General features: G+C 40.7%; 1 protein-coding gene across 1 annotated transcript in view; it reads right to left on the minus strand.

The window, feature by feature from the left end:
* FBXL17 (F-box and leucine rich repeat protein 17) overlaps positions 1–18889 on the minus strand; it is a 443616-nt gene that overhangs the window by 407862 nt on the left and 16865 nt on the right. The window contains exon 4 of the mRNA XM_026649192.2: positions 15061–15192. Within this exon, the coding sequence (XP_026504977.1) occupies positions 15061–15192 (132 nt within the window). The remainder of the gene's footprint in view (positions 1–15060; positions 15193–18889) is intronic.

Consider the following 18889-nt stretch of genomic DNA (forward strand, 5'->3'; position numbering starts at 1 on the left):
GAATGCCCACTTCGTCGGATGCATCCGACGAAGTGGGCATTCACCCACGAAAGCTTATGCTCCAATACATCTGTTAGTCTTAAAGGTGCCACAGGACTCTCTGTTGCTTTTAACTTAAAAAGAGAACACTATGAACAATAAGAGATTTTAACTACTGCAGATAACTTTAACCATTAGTTACCTTTTTCAGGGAGTGCTGGATCTATGGTCCTATCCTGTCAAATGAGTGAATTTTTTCCAGGTACGCAACCACAAATTCTCCCAATCTCTTTCAGCGCTAGGACCACAGATCCTCCGTGTGAGATCTTCTCATCAGGGAAACAAAGTAACATCACTGAGATAAAAGACTCCCTTACTCTAAGCAGTCACACCACACTGAGCAGGGCCTGCCTGCCAAAGGCTGCATCAGCTGAAAACAGAGAAAAACTACTTGTAAAACTTGGTAAGCTATGCAAGGATGACCAAGTTGCAGCTTTACAGATTTCATTGCAAGGGTTCCCATACTTTCTCAGCCCATGATGCTGCCACTACTTGTACTGAGTGAGCTCTTGTGTCTATTTGGAGGATTGACTCCTTTTGCTCTATATGCCTCAGCAATGAACCAGCATATTCACCATGAGAAAGATGGTTTAGATGCCTTTGCCTCTTTTCCTTATGCTCTCAGTTCTTTTAATATAAAGCTTTAAGGCTTACCTTACAATCGGCAAATGCCATAGATTCTCCTTTGGGTGAAAAGGATTTGGACAAAAAGGAAGGCAATGAGATCTGAGTTTGATTTAAAAAAAAAAATCAACTTCACTTTTGGAATAAAGGTGGGATCCACTCAAAACCACCTTATCTTTGTGGAAAATATAGCAGGATGGATTAGCTGTTAACGCTTCCAGCTCGGACACCCTCGTTGCTGAGGTGATAGTGATCACAAAGGTCATTTTGATAGTCAAATACTACAATGCAACTGATTTCATAGCTTCAAAAAGTACCTGCGTTGAGGCACTGAGCACAATGCTCAAATCCCAAGACAGAGTTCTATGAGCCGTAGGACGACACAGTAGCTCAATTGTTCTAATGAAGCAACGTATGTCCTAATGGTGGAAAATGGAAGATTTTCTAGATACACTCAAAATTGCCACAGTGCAGAAACGTATACTTTCAAATGATTAGCTTGTAACCTGAGAACAAAACTATCCTGTAAAAATTCCCAAACATGAGAAACTTTGACTACATGATGCTGAACACATCTCCCTCTGCACCAAGCTTTGAAGTTAGACCATATCCTAAAGTAAGCCCCATTTATTGATTTTCTCCTAGATGCCAACAGAGTTTCAATAAGACAAGCAGAGCAACCCTTTCATTTTAGAAACTTGCTTGCAAATGCCAGGCTGCTATATATAATCTTCTTGTATTCTGAGGGAAAACGGGACCATCAGATGATAAATCCAGACTTGGATTCAGGAACAACACATCAGTGGAGACACCATTATTAATGACCTGGATGTAGATAAAGTAATGCCTCACTTAAAGTTGTCCCAGTTAACGTTGTTTCATTGTTACATTGCTGATCAATTAGGCAACATGCTCGTTTAAAGTTGTGTGATGGTCCCTTCTAGCGTCGTTTGGCAGCTGCCTGCTTTGTCCACTGCTTGCAGGAAGAGCAGCCCGTTGAAGCTAGCTGGTGGGGGCTTGGAACCAGGGTGGACCGGCAGCCCCCCTATCAGCTCCCAGCTCCCCTAAGTTCCCTGTGCAGCAGGCACCCAGCAAGCTATCAATTGCCAGCAGTTCAGCTGTCCCTCCCTCCACTGCCATGTGCTGCTCCTGCCCTCTGCCTTGGAGCTGCTCCCGGGAGCCTCCTGCTTGCTGTGCAGGGGAGGAGGGAATAGGAGGGCTAATGTCAGGGTGTCCTCCTCCCCCCTACTCCTGCTCCCCTCCCCCCGCTTACCCCTTCTCCATATAGAGCAGGGTGGGGACAGGACAAATTAATTGAAACAATAGTAAAGAATAAAATTGTCAGACACATAAAAGAACATAACTTATTGGGCGAAAGTCAACATGGTTTCTGTAAAGGGAAATCATGTCTTACTAATCTATTAGAGTTCTTTGAAAGGATCAACAAACATGTGGACAAGGGAGATCCAGTGGACATAGTGTACTTAAATTTCCAGAAAGTCTTTGACAAGGTCCCTCACCAAAGACGCTTACGTAAATTAATTTGTCATGGGATAAGCGGGAAGATCCTTTCATGGATTGAGAACTGATTAAAAGACAGGGAACAAAGGGTAGGAATAAATGGTAAATTTTCAGAATGGAGACGGGTAACTAGTGGTGTTCCCCAAGGGTCAGTCCTAGCACAAATCCTATTCAACTTATTCATAAATGATCTGGAGAACGGGTAAACAGTGAGGTGGCAAAGTTTGCAGATGATACTAAACTGCTCAAGATAGTTAAGCAGACTGAGGAACTTCAAAAAGTTCTCACAAAACTAAGTGATTGGGCAACAAAATGGCAAATGAAATTTAATGTTGATAAATGTAAAGTAATGCACATTGGAAAAAATAACCCCAACTATACATACAATATGATGGGGGCTAATTTAGCTACAACTAATCAGGAAAGAGATCTTGGCGTCATCGTGGATAGTTCTCTGAAGACATCCACGCAGTATGCAGCGGCAGTCAGAAAAGCAAACAGGATGTTAGGAATCATTAGAAAAGGGATAGAGAATAAGATGGAGAATACACCTCTACCCCAATATAACGCTGTCCTCGGGAGCCAAAAATATCTTACCGCGTTATAGGTGAAACCGCGTTATAATCGAACTTGCTTTGATCCGCCGGAGTGTGCAGCCCCGCCCGCCCGGAGTACTGCTTTACCACGTTATAGCCGAATTCGTGTTATATCGGGTCACGTTATATTGGGGTAGAGGTGTATCTTATTGCCCTTATATAAATCCATGGTACGCCCACATCTTGAATACTGCATACAGATGTGGTCTCCTCATCTCAAAAAAGATATACTGGCATTAGAAAAAGTTCAGAAAAGGGCAACTAAAATGATTAGGGGTTTGGAACGGGTCCCATATGAGGAGCGATTAAAGAGGCTAGGACTTTTCAGCTTGGAAAAGAGGAGACTAAGGGGGGGAATATGATCGACACATATAAAATTATGAGTGGTGTGGAGAAAGTGAATAAGGAAAAGTTATTTATTTGTTCCCATAATATAAGAACTAGGGGCCACCAAATGAAATTAATGGGCAGCGGGTTTAAAACAAATAAAAGGAAGTTCTTCTTCACACAACGCACAGTCAACCTGTGGAACTCCTTGCCTGAGGAGGTTGTGAAGACTAGGACTATAACAGGGTTGAAAAGAGAACTAGATAAATTCATGGAGGTTAAGTCCATTAATGGCTATTAGCCACGATGGGTAAGGAACGGTGTCCCTAGCCTCTGTTTGTCAGAGGGTGGAGATGGATGGCAGGAGAGAGATCACTTGATCATTACCTGTTAGGTTCACTCCCTCTGGAGCCCCTGGTATTGGCCACTGTCAGTAGACAGGATACTGGACTGGATGGATCTTTGGTCTGTACCAGTATGGCTTTTCTTATGACAGGGCTCAGGACGGAGAGAGCTTGCTGGCCACAGCTGCTATCTCAACTTCCTGATTTTTTTAGAGGCAATGTACTTAGACTGGGGTCAACATACTTAAAGGGGCAATGCGCATCTCTCCCTCTCTCCCCCCCACACACAGGGTGTGTGTCTCTGTCTGCCATGCTGTCTCCCCTCCCTCCATTTGTGCTGCCTTGTAGAGTGTGAGGCTACATTAACAACAATGTGTTAACCCTTGAGGGCTCAGACGAATGCTAGTTCATCATTTAGCAGTAAGACATTCCCCAGGAAATATCCCACCCTCTTACTTCACCACCTCAACCAAGCTTCACAATCATCATTGCTGTGTACAGTATTAAATTGTTTGTTTAAAACTTCTAGCGTGTGTGTGTGTGTGTGTGTGTGTGTGTGTGTGTGTGTGTGTGTGTGTCTATTATATATATAAAAAATATAGTTTTTTGTCTGGTGAAAAAAATTTCCCTGGAACCTAACGCCCCGCCATTTACATTAATTCTTATGGGGAAATTGGATTCGCTTAACATCATTTCGCTTAAAGTCGCATTTTTCAGGAACATTAATTCCTCGCTTAACGTTGTAGTTCTGTATAGAGAGCATACTGATCAAATTTGCAGATGACAAATCCAGTGGGGGTTGCCAAACCTTTGGAGGATAGAGCCACAATTCAGAGGGATCTTGATATATTGGAGGAGAACTGGGCTATAGGCAACACAATGAAATTCAACATAGAAATGTCAGGTGCTACACTTAAGGAAGAAAAACCGAATACACAAATACAGAATGTAAGATGACTGGCTTGGGAGCAGCACTGCTGAAAAGGATCTGGGAATTGTGGTGGATCACAACCTCAAACATGAATCAGCAATGTGATGCTGTTGCAAAAAATTTAAAAAAATGCAATTTTACATAGCATTAACAGAGACATAGCATGCAAGTCATAGGATGTGATAGTACTGCTCTACTTGGTGCTGGTTATGCCTCAGCTGGAGTAGTGTGTCCAATTTTGTTCACCAATGTATAGAAAGAATGTAAAGAAACTGAAAAGGATCCAGAAGTGAGCGACAAAGATGATCAAAGGAATGGAATATCAGTCATATGAGCTCAGGCTAAGGGAACTGGGTATGTTTAGTCTGGAAAAGAGGGGATTAAGTGGGGGGACATGATAGCAGTCTTCAAATACTTGAAAGGTTGCCATAAAAAAGATGGAGTAAAAGTTCTCTCTCTCTTACCACAGAGGGCAGGACAAGAGGCAATGAGTTCAAACTACAGCACAGCAGATTTAGATTAAATCTCAAGAAAAACTTCCTAGCTGTAAGAACAGTAGGACAATAGCACAGGCTGCCTCGGGAAGTTGTGGAAGCTCCTTCACTGGAGTTTTTCAAAAGGAGGCTGGATAGCCATGTGTCTTGAATGGTTAAGACACAACAAATCATGCACCTTGGAAGGGGGTTAGACTAGATGACCCTTGTGGTTCCTTCTAAACATATGATTCTATGTTCATGAGGCCTGGAAACCAAGACTTCCTGGGCTAATGGGGAGCCATTAAAAATCACTTCTGTTTCTCCTTCCTGATCTTCTGAATTTCCTTGGCAATGATGGGCACTGCGGGAAAAGCATAAAGTAAGCCCTTTGACAGGACATATGCGCCTGGAGCTCCTGGCTCTCACTTAAAAAAGTATTGGTGACCCTTCCAGTTTGCCTTACATAGAAAAATATCCAGAATCAGAGTTCTGAAAGTTTTGGTGATCAATCAGAAGGATTAATTGTGAAGACTCCATTCCACCAAATTGATTCTCCTTCTGCTCAGCCAATCGGTTTTCATATTGCTGGTACCCTTTATGTGCAAGGCGCTAACAGACTGTAGATGAGCCTTCTGCCCACTGCATCAATGATGCTACGTCCTTCTGTAGATCCTTTGATCTTGTACCCACCTGGCAATCATTGATGTGTTGTCCATCATTACGAGGATGTGACCATTCAGCAATGCTTCAGCCATTTGTTGAAAAGCATACTTTATTGCCCTCACTTCTAGACAATGTGTGCTTTTCTTTCATTCTGTGAAGGACCAAATCCACTGAATCACTGACTTCTCAAGGAACACTCCCCCAGCCTTTCATATTCGCATCAGTTATGATAGACCTTTCTGGCTCCACCACGGCCAACCCTCCCTGAAATCTCTCTGGACACATCCAGCAAATCAGTAAATTCAAACACAAGTAACATACTTTACATTTCAGAAAGTGAAAGTTATCAGATAGCAGCGGAAGGATAGAAGAATCCCTGGAGAGTCCTCAGACACATTCATGCCCAAGGCACTCCCTATGCAGGACACGATCATCCTTAGAATATTCATTAGGTGCCTATCAACCTCCTCAGGCATTTCACAAGGTAATTGCCAATCTGATCTCCTAATTGATTAAAAGCTTTTGCGGGCCTGTGTGTCTATCAACACTCCACAGTGAAGCAGGCACTGAGATGGCTGAAGATGATTTATCAAAATTTACTATAAATCCATATGTTGCACTGTGGTCTGAGTTTCTTAAGTCGACCCCCCTTGGACATGCTCTGCCTGAGAGCAGCCAACAGAACAACAAGAACGTTTGCAAACACTTGAGGCATGGATGGCAGTCCAAAAGGCAGTGCTTTGTATTGAAAATGATTGGTCCTATGAATAAATCATAGAAAATTCCTGTGTGCTGGTGAATTGGCACATGATGATAAGCCTCCTTCAAATCAAAGGACATAAGGTAATCTCCCTGGCAGACCAACTTATTGACTTCAAGGTGTCTATTTTGAATCTGTTTCTCCTTATGAATTTGTTCAGGTGTTTTAAGTCCAACACAGCGCTGTCTTCCCCGGATCCCCCCGATACCAAAAACAAGACCAAGTACTGGTCAGAGAATCTCTGTCTCAGGAACTCTATAGTGCCAATTCACAAAGGATGATCTATAGGCTTTTACATATTTTGCCTCTTTTGCAGATTTGAGGTTACTGGAAGAAGGAGGAAAAGATTTGGAATCTTTGAAAATTCTACAATGTAACCCTGTCAAACCATATCCTGGACCCATCTGCCTAATGTGGAGAAAGACTACAAGTAAACAGTCCCTGAGCCTGAGCCCCACACACCACAGTCAGCTGGCACAGGCTAGCTGCAAGTTTTCAACTGCAGTGTTGACATACCCTAAGGGATCAATGATCAAGTTACTTCACAGTAACTATGTGGAAGAAGTCGGAAGCAAATTTATTTTCGCCTATAGATTTTAAGTACTACTAAGGATAGAGATGAGGGTTTCACTTAGTGTATAAAAATGTTTTTAAGTTAGCGTTTCTACATACATACGTGCATTCAATAGAGATATAGAAACATTTATACTGAAATGTCTTGAACTGACCTTGCCTAGTGTCTCCTTTATATAGAGACACTTTACATCCACTCTTAATTTTATAGCTACATTTAATCATTATGGCATGAGATTTTACAATCAATTTCTACTCTGCATTAAAAGATACAAACCTAAAACAGCATGGGGAAAAGCAAAGATTATAAATATGGAGCAACTGGTTGCGGATTCTGCTATCAAGTACACATGGACGAATTTACGTTATAGATCAGCATGGTGTCTTTAAAGACAGAATACTCTGAAGTAACTCTTTAAAACACTTCAAAATGCTCTCACAAACCAAAGTATCAAAAACAAGGTTTTCAAATGTAAAGCGGTCAATACAAACAGAAGTTGGTCTTCTTAAAATGGAAGTTGTGCACTACTAATGGTTGTAAGCATCAATCCAATTATCCTAAGCACCACACAAAGACAAAACAAAACAACACCAGGAATGTGGTTGAACTAGGTTGCAACTTTATTAACTAACTCATTTAGGAACCATCTGGCAACAAGTTACCCATTACAGGTCATGTTTCCTATGTAATCCATTCTGCTTGGAGGACTGCTGTCTCCCTCCCCACCCCATTCTCAGACCATTTCTGGGACCTCACTGCCTTTCCTTCTTTCTAGAGTTAAATGGATCAGGAAGCGGGGACCTGTCGTCTTGTTGTATCAGACATTAGGCACCCCAAACCTATTTCTCTTTTAGTAGATACCTTCTTTTAAGATGCTTCCAATTCGGTTTCATCAGGGAACCTGACTACCTATGGAACAAGTACCTGCATTAGGCACCTGCAAAGTTGCAACAAAAATGAATTTTATAACCTAACCTACCCACTAAGTCCCTGGGCTGCTGTGGGAAAGGTGAAGGGGGAAAAAAACCGGAAAAAAAACATCCAACTCACATACATAACATCCTGCCCAGTACAATCTGGCAAGAGCAGAGTTTCTCAAACTGGGGGTCCCAACCCAAATGGGAATCAACAAGGCTATCGTATGGGGAGGGGAGGGGGTCACCAGACACACAAAAATATTGTGATAACCTTTAGATTCTTTGCTCAGGTTACCATATTTCAAGTTCCCTAATAGAGCAGGGGTTCTCAACCTTTTTCTTTCTGAGGAAGGTGAAGTGGGGAGGGTACAGCAGCAGCGGGTCTCCAACTACCCAGCTCTGAAGACAATGCCACTGCCAGCAGCACTGCAGAAAAAAGGGTGGCAATGCCATACTGTTGCTTTACACTTTTTGAGAGGTTTCTTGTGCCGTTGACTGCAGGGATAATTATAACGTGCTTCATTTAGTGTTCCTATGAGTATGTACAGTAATTTACTAATCACTTTTTGAGGGGGGGGGAGGAATATTAACCAATTCATCTCCTATCGCCTTGAGCTACATTACTATTTCATTTGAAATATATTTAATATTTGCCTTGAAGAAGTTAGCTCCAGCCAAACAAATAGCAGCAGCAAAGTAAAAACCATATCCTCACACCAACATTTTAAACTTGAAAGCCTAGTTCTAAAACAGTTTTTCCATTTATGTTCAACTACTGTGAGGTAGTTAGATGTCAGTTTTTACCCTATTATAAAATCAGAAACTGTCAGAGCAATTATAAAAATCAAACCGACTAAACAAACTTGGAAACTGGAATGTTTGTTACCTTTTACTATATTATCAGACTGAACAATTGCCCAATGGTGAGGAAAACACCCTGCTTTGCCTGTATTTTCTCTCCTGTTTAAAGAGAATATAAAAGTAAGCAAGCATGACATTCTAATGGGATAAGAAACAAAATAGTCCATATGTAATAAGACATGTACACAAAGTAACCAAGTGACAATGTAACTTCTCCCATCTTCTTTCTCTATTGTTTATAACTTTCACTTAATATAGCAGAACCTCTGAGTTATGAACACCTCATGAATGGAGGTCATATTCGTAACTCTGAAAAAAATGTTATGGTTGTTCTTTCAAAAGTTTACAACCAAACATTGACTTAATACAACTTTGAAACCTTACCTTGCAGAAGAAAAACCATCTTAATTTAAATGAAACAAGCACAGAAACAGTTTTCTTACCATGTCAGGTTTTTTTTTTTTTTTTTTTTTAAACTTTCCTTTTTAGTAGTTTAACATAGTACTATTGTGACGTTGCACTCTATATGATTTTATGAAAATATGCTAATGTAACTGGAATATGCTTCATGCAAAAGGTCTCTTGTAAGGTATCATTAAAGCTTATAATTACTGAATGATCATCCTATTTGTATAAATGTACTACTCTTGTATCTGAAACTAGAAATATGAAATATAACTCTGAGGGCCTATTGTAATTATGCAAAGTGTGGCGGTTTGGAATCTTGATGACTCTCATTAACCAGGACAATTAACTGCAGATGGCTGTGTTTTACCTTTAAGTCTTCCTGTATATGTTTGTGCTGGCAAGTGGGTAATGAAGTCTTACAGTGACATGTGATCATGTCACCTGAACTGGAATCCATCTTTAACCTGGTGCTTTTCCATTGGGGGGTGGGGAGGGACCCAGAGGGACAAAGGATTCCCGCCTTATGCAAAAGATATATAAGTGGGTGGAACAGAGAAAGGAAGCAGCCATCATAAGGAATCCTCTAGCTACCACCTGAGCTAGAACAAGGGCTGTACCGGGGAAAGGACTGTGCCCAGACTAGGAAGGCGTCCAGTCTGTGAAAGAAACTTGCTGAAACATCTCTGAGGGTGAGATCTTATCTGTATTCAGTTTCTTACTGTATTAGACATAGACTTGCGTGTTTTATTTTATTTTGCTTGGCAATTCACCTTGTTCTGTCTGTTACTACTTGGAACCACTTAAATCCTACTTTCTGTATTTAATAAAATCACTTTTTACTTATTAATTAACCAAGAGTATGTATTAATACCTGGGGGGGGGATATGCACAGCTGTGCATATCTCTCTCTATCAGTGTTATAGAGGGCAAACAATTTATGAGTTTACCCTGTATAAGCTTTATGCAGGGTAAAACGGATTTATTTGGGTTTTAGACCCCATTGGGAGTTGGGCATCTGAGTGTTAAAGATAAGAACACTTCTGTTAGCTGCTTTCAGTCAAGTTTGCAGCTTTGGGGCAAGTAATTCAGACCCTGGGTCTGTGTTGGAACAGATGGGCGTGTCTGGCTCAGCAAGACAGGGTGCTGGGGTCTTGAGCTGGCAGGGAAAGCAGGGGCAGAAGTAATCTTGCCACATCAGTTGGCAGTTCCCAAGGGGGCTTCTGTAATTCAACCCATCACAACTATATTTTTGGGGGGGGGGGAAGGGGAGGTCTCTGCTGCTGATTACATACTTCCAGTTCCAAATGAGGTGTGTGGTTGACCAATCAGTTTGTAACTCTGGAGGTTCTACTGTACACCATTTAACAGTCAGAAGTTCAGAGCAAAGAATGTGTCTATTTTTTTTGTAAGGTGCCTCACATGCTTTTGGTGCTATGAACAGCCAGTCACCAAAAAACAAAAAAGTTTCTTCTTCCCCTGTTCTTACCCACCAGCCTCATAATGGAGTTACTCTGCAACATAAGAGGCAACTGAAGTGTATTCGTTGGTCCACATTTCACTGCAAAGCAATCTTCTCTCTAAGAGACATTTTGCTACTGGATGGCTCTGTAATAGCACTGCTTAAAACAAATTGTTTGGAACAACCAAAGTCCTATTTACTCCACAGCAAGCTGGACCTAAACTACACCGCAACAGTGCTGCAAAACTGGAAGATTTTAGACTGACTCCGGATTAAAAAAAAAGAAAGGAAGTGTTTACATATGAAAATGAATAATGAAGAAATTACAGAACCTCTGGTATTACTTTGATATCAAATATAATTTTAAGATATCCCTACATTTTCATTTGATATGCTACTGATTATTGAACTGGCAACCTACAATTGCATTATAAAAGCTGTTGGGAGCAATGGAGGTTTTGGCTGCTGGGTCAAAGGCAGTTGGGGTTTGTATGGAGGTGATCATGGAATGAGTACATTACCTAGCTGTTTAAAGTGGCTCTCAATCTTATTTGATCAGGCCCCCTTCTTTGTGTCTGTTGTTTATTCTCCCCCTCCCAAAGTACATATACCACCATCCAGCTCTGAAGGCAGAGCAGAGAGCAGCAGCTGCTGGCCAGGCGCCCAGGTCTGAAGGCAGCATGCACCAGCAGCAACACAGAAGTAAGGGTGGCAATGTGGAAAGTGATATTTGTAAATATCACTTTTCACAGCAGACTTAGCACCCCATTGCCACACTTACTTCTGCACTGCTGATGCCACCCTGGGGCTGACAGCCAGAGTCCAGCCGCCTCCAGGTGAGGGACGGGGTGGGCGAAGGAGAGACTGAGCCCAGTGGTGGGGGTCCGGGCTGCCTCCTTTATACCTACCACCCAGGTGTGCGCCGCCCTTCTGCACGAGCCCCAGCCACCTGGGGCTGAGAGACCCAAAAAAAACCACACACACACACACACACACACACACCTCTCCCTTGACACGTTCCCATACTCCCTTGCAAGACCCGCCCGCATAGTTTGAGAAATGCCAGTTTCAATTGAACCATTAACAATGCTGACATTTATACTATAATCACTGGGTTTCAGACCCAATCCAGTGAGAAGAGTGGGGAAATTCGCCACTTTCAGGTGTTTTTTCAGGCTGCCTGCAGACTTGAGGTAGCTTCACTGGTCTACTACAACGACTATGCACTACTAAGGTGATACAAAGTGGCCACAGGATTCTGACTAGAGGTGGCCAGCAAAGAATTCCCCATGTACAGAAATTAGCTGCTAGCCTAAAGCTGGTGGAGGCAGCACAGCGGCTCCTGTGCCAGCCTTAGTCCTAGACTTGCACCCCAGAAATGTGCATCTTACACTGTTTAAGACCCCTCAGAGTAAGCTCATTAATTAGTTTGTGATTCCTTCACAGAGTATGAACATGCACCAACCTTTGTAATATGAGTAGATTCCTCAAACTTCAGTCAAAAGCACACATGCTTAGGTAAAACATTAAAATAAGTTTATTAACTACAGAAAGAGATTTTAGGTGAATGTAAGTGATATAGGCATAGAAGATCAGAATTGGTTAAATAAAGAAATAAAGATAAAATTGCAGCCTAATTCCTAAACTTTATCAAGCTAAATCAAATTTGAAGCAATAAGGTCTTTCTTACCCAAAAGCACAGACTACAACAGTCTGTGCTAACTAGAAAGTTTGCCAGTTATGACCACTCCCCCCAGTTCAATGATGTATCTGTCTTCCAAATGATCTTGCCTTCAGTATATGTGGTGGTGATGGTGATGTGGCCTGATGATGTCACTGTTCCTTATTTTATACTCTCCTGCAGGTGCTGGAAAAAAATCTCTTTGTTGTGTCATAGGGTTAGACATCCCTGCATTCAGTCCTTCATATGAAATGCATTTTCTTGCTTAGACCTTTTGTGTACACGAGGCTTGACATGTAAGTCTTGTGTTCACAGTTCCTTTGTTATTTCTAAGGAGCTTATCTGTAGGCATTTCCAAGACTCACAGGTTTCAGTAACAAACTTATAGCAGAATCTCATAACTTCATATACAATGATGATACATACATTTCAATAGGACACTAATTGTCAACAGATTATGACTTTTCCAATGGTACCTCACAAGGCATACTTTGTACAAATACCGTATATATCATAAGCATATACAAGTGGTGAATATGGGGATACAGGTTATTTTGAGGTACAGTATGTCACAGCTGGTCATGAGAAAGGGGTATTAAAAGTGGAGTGGCGCTCCACTATGTCTATCCACCACTAGCTTAAGGTCAGCAAGGGATCTTATGCCACTGCCATAAGTAAGAACAGCTCCAATTTATGCCAGGGCTGGATTGCAGAGTACCAGGGAGCTGCAACCAGCTCCTTGATGTTGCCCCACCTTCCCTGCATTAACCCAAGCTCTGGATCAGAGAAGAATTCAGCCCGCTGACTAAGCATAGTAACATTGCATCTACATTCTCAACTGTTATTTTAGCAAATGAAAAGGCTAATTTTGGGGTTTTAAAATGACACCTCTGATTCTGGAGTACAATTCTGAAAGAAGGAGTGGATCCCACAGAAGCAGAATCACAGATTAAACAGGGACCAGAGTATACTGTTTATGCATTTGATACAAAAGCTGAATTTTTACTAATGAGTTTATTTTCACTGTAAACTTGAAGCTTTCTAGTTTTGTTTGTTTGTTTTTTAACATAACTAAAAGTCTGAGATGAGTCTACGTGCAATCTCAGCCACCAGGGAGCACTCTATGCTGCACTACTACACAGTTTCATATTAGAAGGAACAGCCAATGAAATGTACATATTTTCAACTTCTTAGAGAAAGAAGGGAGTTGCTCTGCAATCTTGTAGACTAAAGCCACAACAGAACGTTTAGAATGAAAACAGCTTTTCTATAGGATGTTAGTCCATAAAACAATTACAAAGAAGAAAAAGGATATATGTATACAAATTATGTGTCTTGCATTTTTTAAAATTATTTTGCTAGAGAATGAGGGAAGCAGTCAATGGATAAATCTGTCTACAATGTCCCTAATAGAAGATTAAAATTTCAAAAATGAATGCTCTACAATGACCCTAATAGAAAATTATAATTTCAGAAATAAATTGAATTATTGTGTAGCAAAATTCTTGTTTTTATGAAAATTCCCTAATGCAAATAGTTAGGATGTCACAAATCAAGGACTATGATTTCAGGTGAGAAATATGAAAATACAATGGGTAAAGACAGATGCTGTAATTAAAATAAAACAGGTACACAGAGGGTAAAATTACACAAGGAACTGCATAACCATATATTTACAGTGATTATGCAAATAGCAGCTAGTTACACATATACATAAAATAACCTGGTGTGCACAACTGCAGTTACTACTTATTGAAATCTACATATGCTATTATACACAAACTGTGGGTCTTCACATCTGGCAGAGTTTGTTTTTTCTGGCTTTCCTTGGAGCACCATTAAATGTAACTCTAAGCAAAAAAACAGCCTTTTGGAGGGGGGGGGAAAAAAAAAAAAAAAAAAACACTTTTTCCCCCGCCAATGGATTCTGGAGTGTTGGGGGCTGCAGGAAGCAGCCAGCCAGCACATCCCTTGGCCCGCGCCGCATCCCGCAGCCCCCATTGGCCTGGAACGGCAAACCAATCGGCCAAACCTGCAGACGCTGCAGGTAAACAAACTGTCCTGGCCCACCAGTGGACTTCCCTGACGGGCCGTGTGCCAAAAGTTGCCGATCCCTGCTCTACCCTATTGCTTTCAGCAGTTGCTGGCTTTGATGGTAACAACTTGTCACTTCAGAGATGGCCTCCAATATCTAGGTCACAAAAGACCCTGTATTACTCTTCAAGAAATGTTACTTTCACAGTTATATCTGCCTTTTATCATCTAAAGAACATTGCTCTACTGGAACCTGATTGAGATATAGTTTCATATTTCCAGATTCGACTACAAAATTGTTGTACTTGCAAGTATTTCTGATCAGGCATTATAAAAAACTACACATCTGAAACTTCAGAGAAAGTGGCACTGACTTCCTGTTAAACAACGTATTGGTAAGAGTGTAATTATTGCATAAGATTTTGAATGGACTTGACCTGTTCTTATCTTCTCTATATGATGCCTGAACACATTTTATAAGAAATCTATTTCTAGACTGAAGCAGTTTAAAAAAAAAAAAAAAAAAAAAGTCTGCAACAAGTGCAAACACACACACTTAACTGGAGTGGTGTTAGATATGCTGTCCTCCAAGAGGATTAATCAGTACATACCAAAAGAGTTTTGACATTCAGTTTGTCAGTCAGCAGCTGTGTTATCTATAGAGAACTGAAAATCTCATATTGGGGAGAAGTTGTTTTAGCAACTTCAAAAAAATTATTTATTTAGAAATAGCATTCAGAATTAAAATCTAGAGAAAATATTGATGCTGAAAAGTTGGAAACAGGATAGGACAAAGGACAGCATGAGCATTTTTAAAAACTACATATATTTCAACAAGTACTTACTAATTTGTTTTCCTGCATGTATATTCTTTGCAACTTCAGACATCCTTTAGCTATAATGATCATTCCTTCATCTGAGATCTTGTAACACTGGCCAAAATGAATGTCTTTCAGTTCTTTGCACTTTGAGCCCAGCTGCAAGTAAATAAATTAATATGTTAATACTTAAAGAAAAACAGCAAACATACAAGAATATGAACTTATTTGTAGCATGTTTTTGAAGCATATGCTCATCTGGAAAATACATTAGTATTATTCACAAACAAGAAAAAATGATTGTTGTGTTCCTATATAGTCTGATGCAATTGAAGAACCTCTAAGAAGGAGTTTACAACATTGCCTAGGAAAATCAGGTTTCTGACAGGTCAACTTTGAGCAGCCCAGGATGATTGTGCCCCACACCAATTCCAAACACATTTGTTTTAATATATAATTTTGTTGTAAATACCAGTTTAAAATATATCTTCATTATTTCTAATCCTCCTTAAGCTTTGAGAGGCATACCTAACAAGAATAAAAGCAGTCAGAATCAACCAACTTTCTCTTTCATTCTGCAAGTTAGATACTCAAAGCTTAGTTCCAAATGGCAGCCAAGCCTTGAAAAACTCAGGCATAATAGCCAAAATTTATAATATAATGGCACATTTGAGATAAAATTACTTGTCAATTGATTAAATTAATAGCTAGGTGCCAAAGTAACCACTGAAGAGAAAATGGGGCGTTTATAGGCAGCAGTTGGGAAAAAGAACAACTAACTGCAGACCTAGCATCCAACTGTGCAACCAATGGCAAATAAAAACAACTTCCTGAAAGCAAAGATACCTCTGAACTTTTTGAGGTTAACAGGCAGTTTTTCCAGAGCCCCTTCATTGAATGACCAGGAAACTTGGTTCAATATATACCTCTACCCCAATATAACGCTGTCCTCGGGAGCCAAAAGATCTTACCGCATTATAGGTGAAACCGCGTTATATCGAACTTGCTTTGATCTGCCGGAGTGCGCAGCCCCGCCCCGCCTCCCTGGAGTGCTGCTTTACCACTTTATATCCAAATTCGTGTTACATCGGGTTGCATTATATCGGGGTAGAGATGTACTATCACACAGACCCTTGTAAAGAAAATTGAGAACCAACAGCTCCTGCTGACCATACTTACACCAAGCGTAAGTAAATAAATATATATGATCCTAAACTGATTTTCAGAGTAATCAGGTGAGTTGAAGAAAATGATAAAAATTTTAAAAAGAGTATTCTTATACTATTTTTTCTTTTCATTTTAGTTTCCTTCATTGATGAAAAAGAGCCAAACAGTATTAAATAACCCAGATAATGTACTTGTATTTCCTGCACGAGAAGCCAAAAAACGCTCCCATCGATTAGTTTGTTTTCTAAGAACACACATGGAAGAATCTGAACAAAACTCTTATTCATGTGTTTTAGAAACTCCTCAGATATGGAAGTAAAGAAGTTGTGCAGTCCCATTCAGGACTGCAGCTACAATGTGTTTATATATTTTATAGATATGCAGTAATGCCTCTATTAAGGCTGAGATCAGTTTTTCCCCTTTAATAAGGATTCAACTTCTTTATTTCATACACACAATAAAGTACATCTTCCCCAAACTTCTAGTACTTTGAGCTATGGACAAAAAAAAGTTCTGGTGATATTAAAATAAAATTTGTTATTTTTTTAAAATGTGAGAAACGTTAAAGAGCTGGCTTGCTGTCCTTCAATTCAGTTAAATCATTAGCCGCATTCAGCCAGCGTATATATTTAAAAAACTAGGTTGTAATTAGGAAAGTTAACACCTGTAGCAAATTCTGGAAGTTTTATTATAAGTCTCCTGATATTTAAATATTTTACTTAAAGCCCAAGCTTCTGGGGCTGAGAATTTCAGCTCTCATTTAGAAAACAAGTCTTAAGCCCTTATAGTTACAGAGAAAAGCCTGAAAAAATGTGACATGTATCCTGAAGGCTCAGAAAGCAAAAGGCCAATAAAAAGAACCTAAACATTTATTTTTTAGAGCTCATGAGTTAAGACAAAGTAATGATTTTTTGTGGACTGATGCGTTAAACAACATTTGATGTTGGATATACTGTTTTAATTATTTCTTCTAATATTCCCCATTATTGTTCATGTACTAAAAATAGTCACCATTTACCATAACTTAAGATTAGACCAACATTACTCAATGAGATTTAAACTAATCTGGAGATGAGAAGAGACCAACAGTTCGGAGAACATCTTTGCGCAATTGTGAATTCCATTTGATTTCATGAACACCAAGTATACTTGTAACAGTCAGTGCAGATTAGAACCTCCATTATGTGGCAAAAAAACAGACTGCATGAGAAGCTGAAATAGGGCCATCGACTTTGGACGGTCCTACCCTACTGGTATAATGAGGGCTGGTGGCTAAGCCACTGACTTTTAAAGACCCTCTCTGCCAGCACTCTCACTTCCAGGGCTGGAGCACAGAAGAAAAACAGCCTAAGAAAAGAAGCAAGTAAAGGTGTCACAGACTGATATTTAAAGAGAGACGCTTTCTGCACCAGGGAACCATACCATCTCCAAAAAGAGAAGATACACTGGAAGAGTGAGGGCTTGGACTCCTCCCAGGACAATAATCAAAACCCCCATGAACACTCAGGAGTGCTGAGGACTCTCAGGAGGAATCACATATAGGTTTTTGTTCTTTTGCCTGTATCTGTAGGTCTCCTGTGCTGTAGAAGTATGAAGTGCACGTGTTTTCTTTTCCAAGTGCCTTCTTTTCCAAGACTTGGCAGGACTCCTCCTCTTGCTGGGCACTCCCCAATCTATTGTGTTTGGTGCCCACCTCATTGGGCCCTGTGGGCTTTTTTAACGCTCCTAAGTCTGAACAGAGTCCAGGCACCACCCCTGACTTAGGGCCTCTAGGCACACTCAGGTTACAGATCCTCTGCATAGCACCTCCTTCCGAGAATGGAGACTCCGCAGTCCAAATGCTTCGGTTACAGGACCAGTGTTGACCCCTCCAGCTCTCCCCACTGTACTTAAGCACATCCTCTCCCAGCAATATAGGCACTTCTGGGTTTACAATTTAATGCTTCCAGGTCACACGATAGTGAAAGTCAGCAAGGACACAGATTTTGCACTGTAGTCTAAGAATATCAGTAGACTTACTTAACTAGCATGAGAAATACATGAAGCTACACAAAACCACACACACACACACACACACACTCATGCATGTCCCAGCCTCAGGTTCCTCACCACTCTGGAGAGTTCTTTGGGCTTGGTGAAGAGTCTTCTGGGGCATCCATGGTCTTTCTCCAGCAACTCATGGCTTCTCTTCAGAATCATGAAGCTTTCTAGGTCAGTTAGCTTTCTCTGACCTTGGCTGTCCTGCAGTTAAACCAGACCTCTTCTGCTGCCAGGGAAAATATGCTCATCTCTTCCTCTCTCCTGCCAATAGCTTCTTGAAGGTCTCTGAAGTTTATATATTCACCCACCAACTCCAGGTTGTTTCTTTGTGCTGCTCCTGGTGATTTTCCACTCTTTGTTCACTATCCCCCTTCAGGGAAACTTGATCAACTACAGGTTTCAGAGTGGTAGGTGTGTTAGTCTGTATCAGCAAAAACGATGAGGAGTCCTTTTGGCACCTTAGAGACTAACAAATTTATTTGGGCATAAGCTTTCATGGGCTAGATGTATGGAGTGGAAAATACAAGAGCAGGTATAAATACATGAAAGGATGGGAGTTGCCTTACCAAGTGTGAGGTCAGTCTAACAAGACAATTCAATTAACAGCAGGATACCAAGGGAGGAAAAATAACTATATTCATGTAATGTT

This window comes from Terrapene carolina, unplaced genomic scaffold (assembly GCF_002925995.2).
Source record: "Terrapene carolina triunguis isolate 2854851 unplaced genomic scaffold, T_m_triunguis-2.0 Scaffold69, whole genome shotgun sequence".
NCBI classification, from domain to species: Eukaryota; Metazoa; Chordata; order Testudines; family Emydidae; genus Terrapene; species Terrapene triunguis.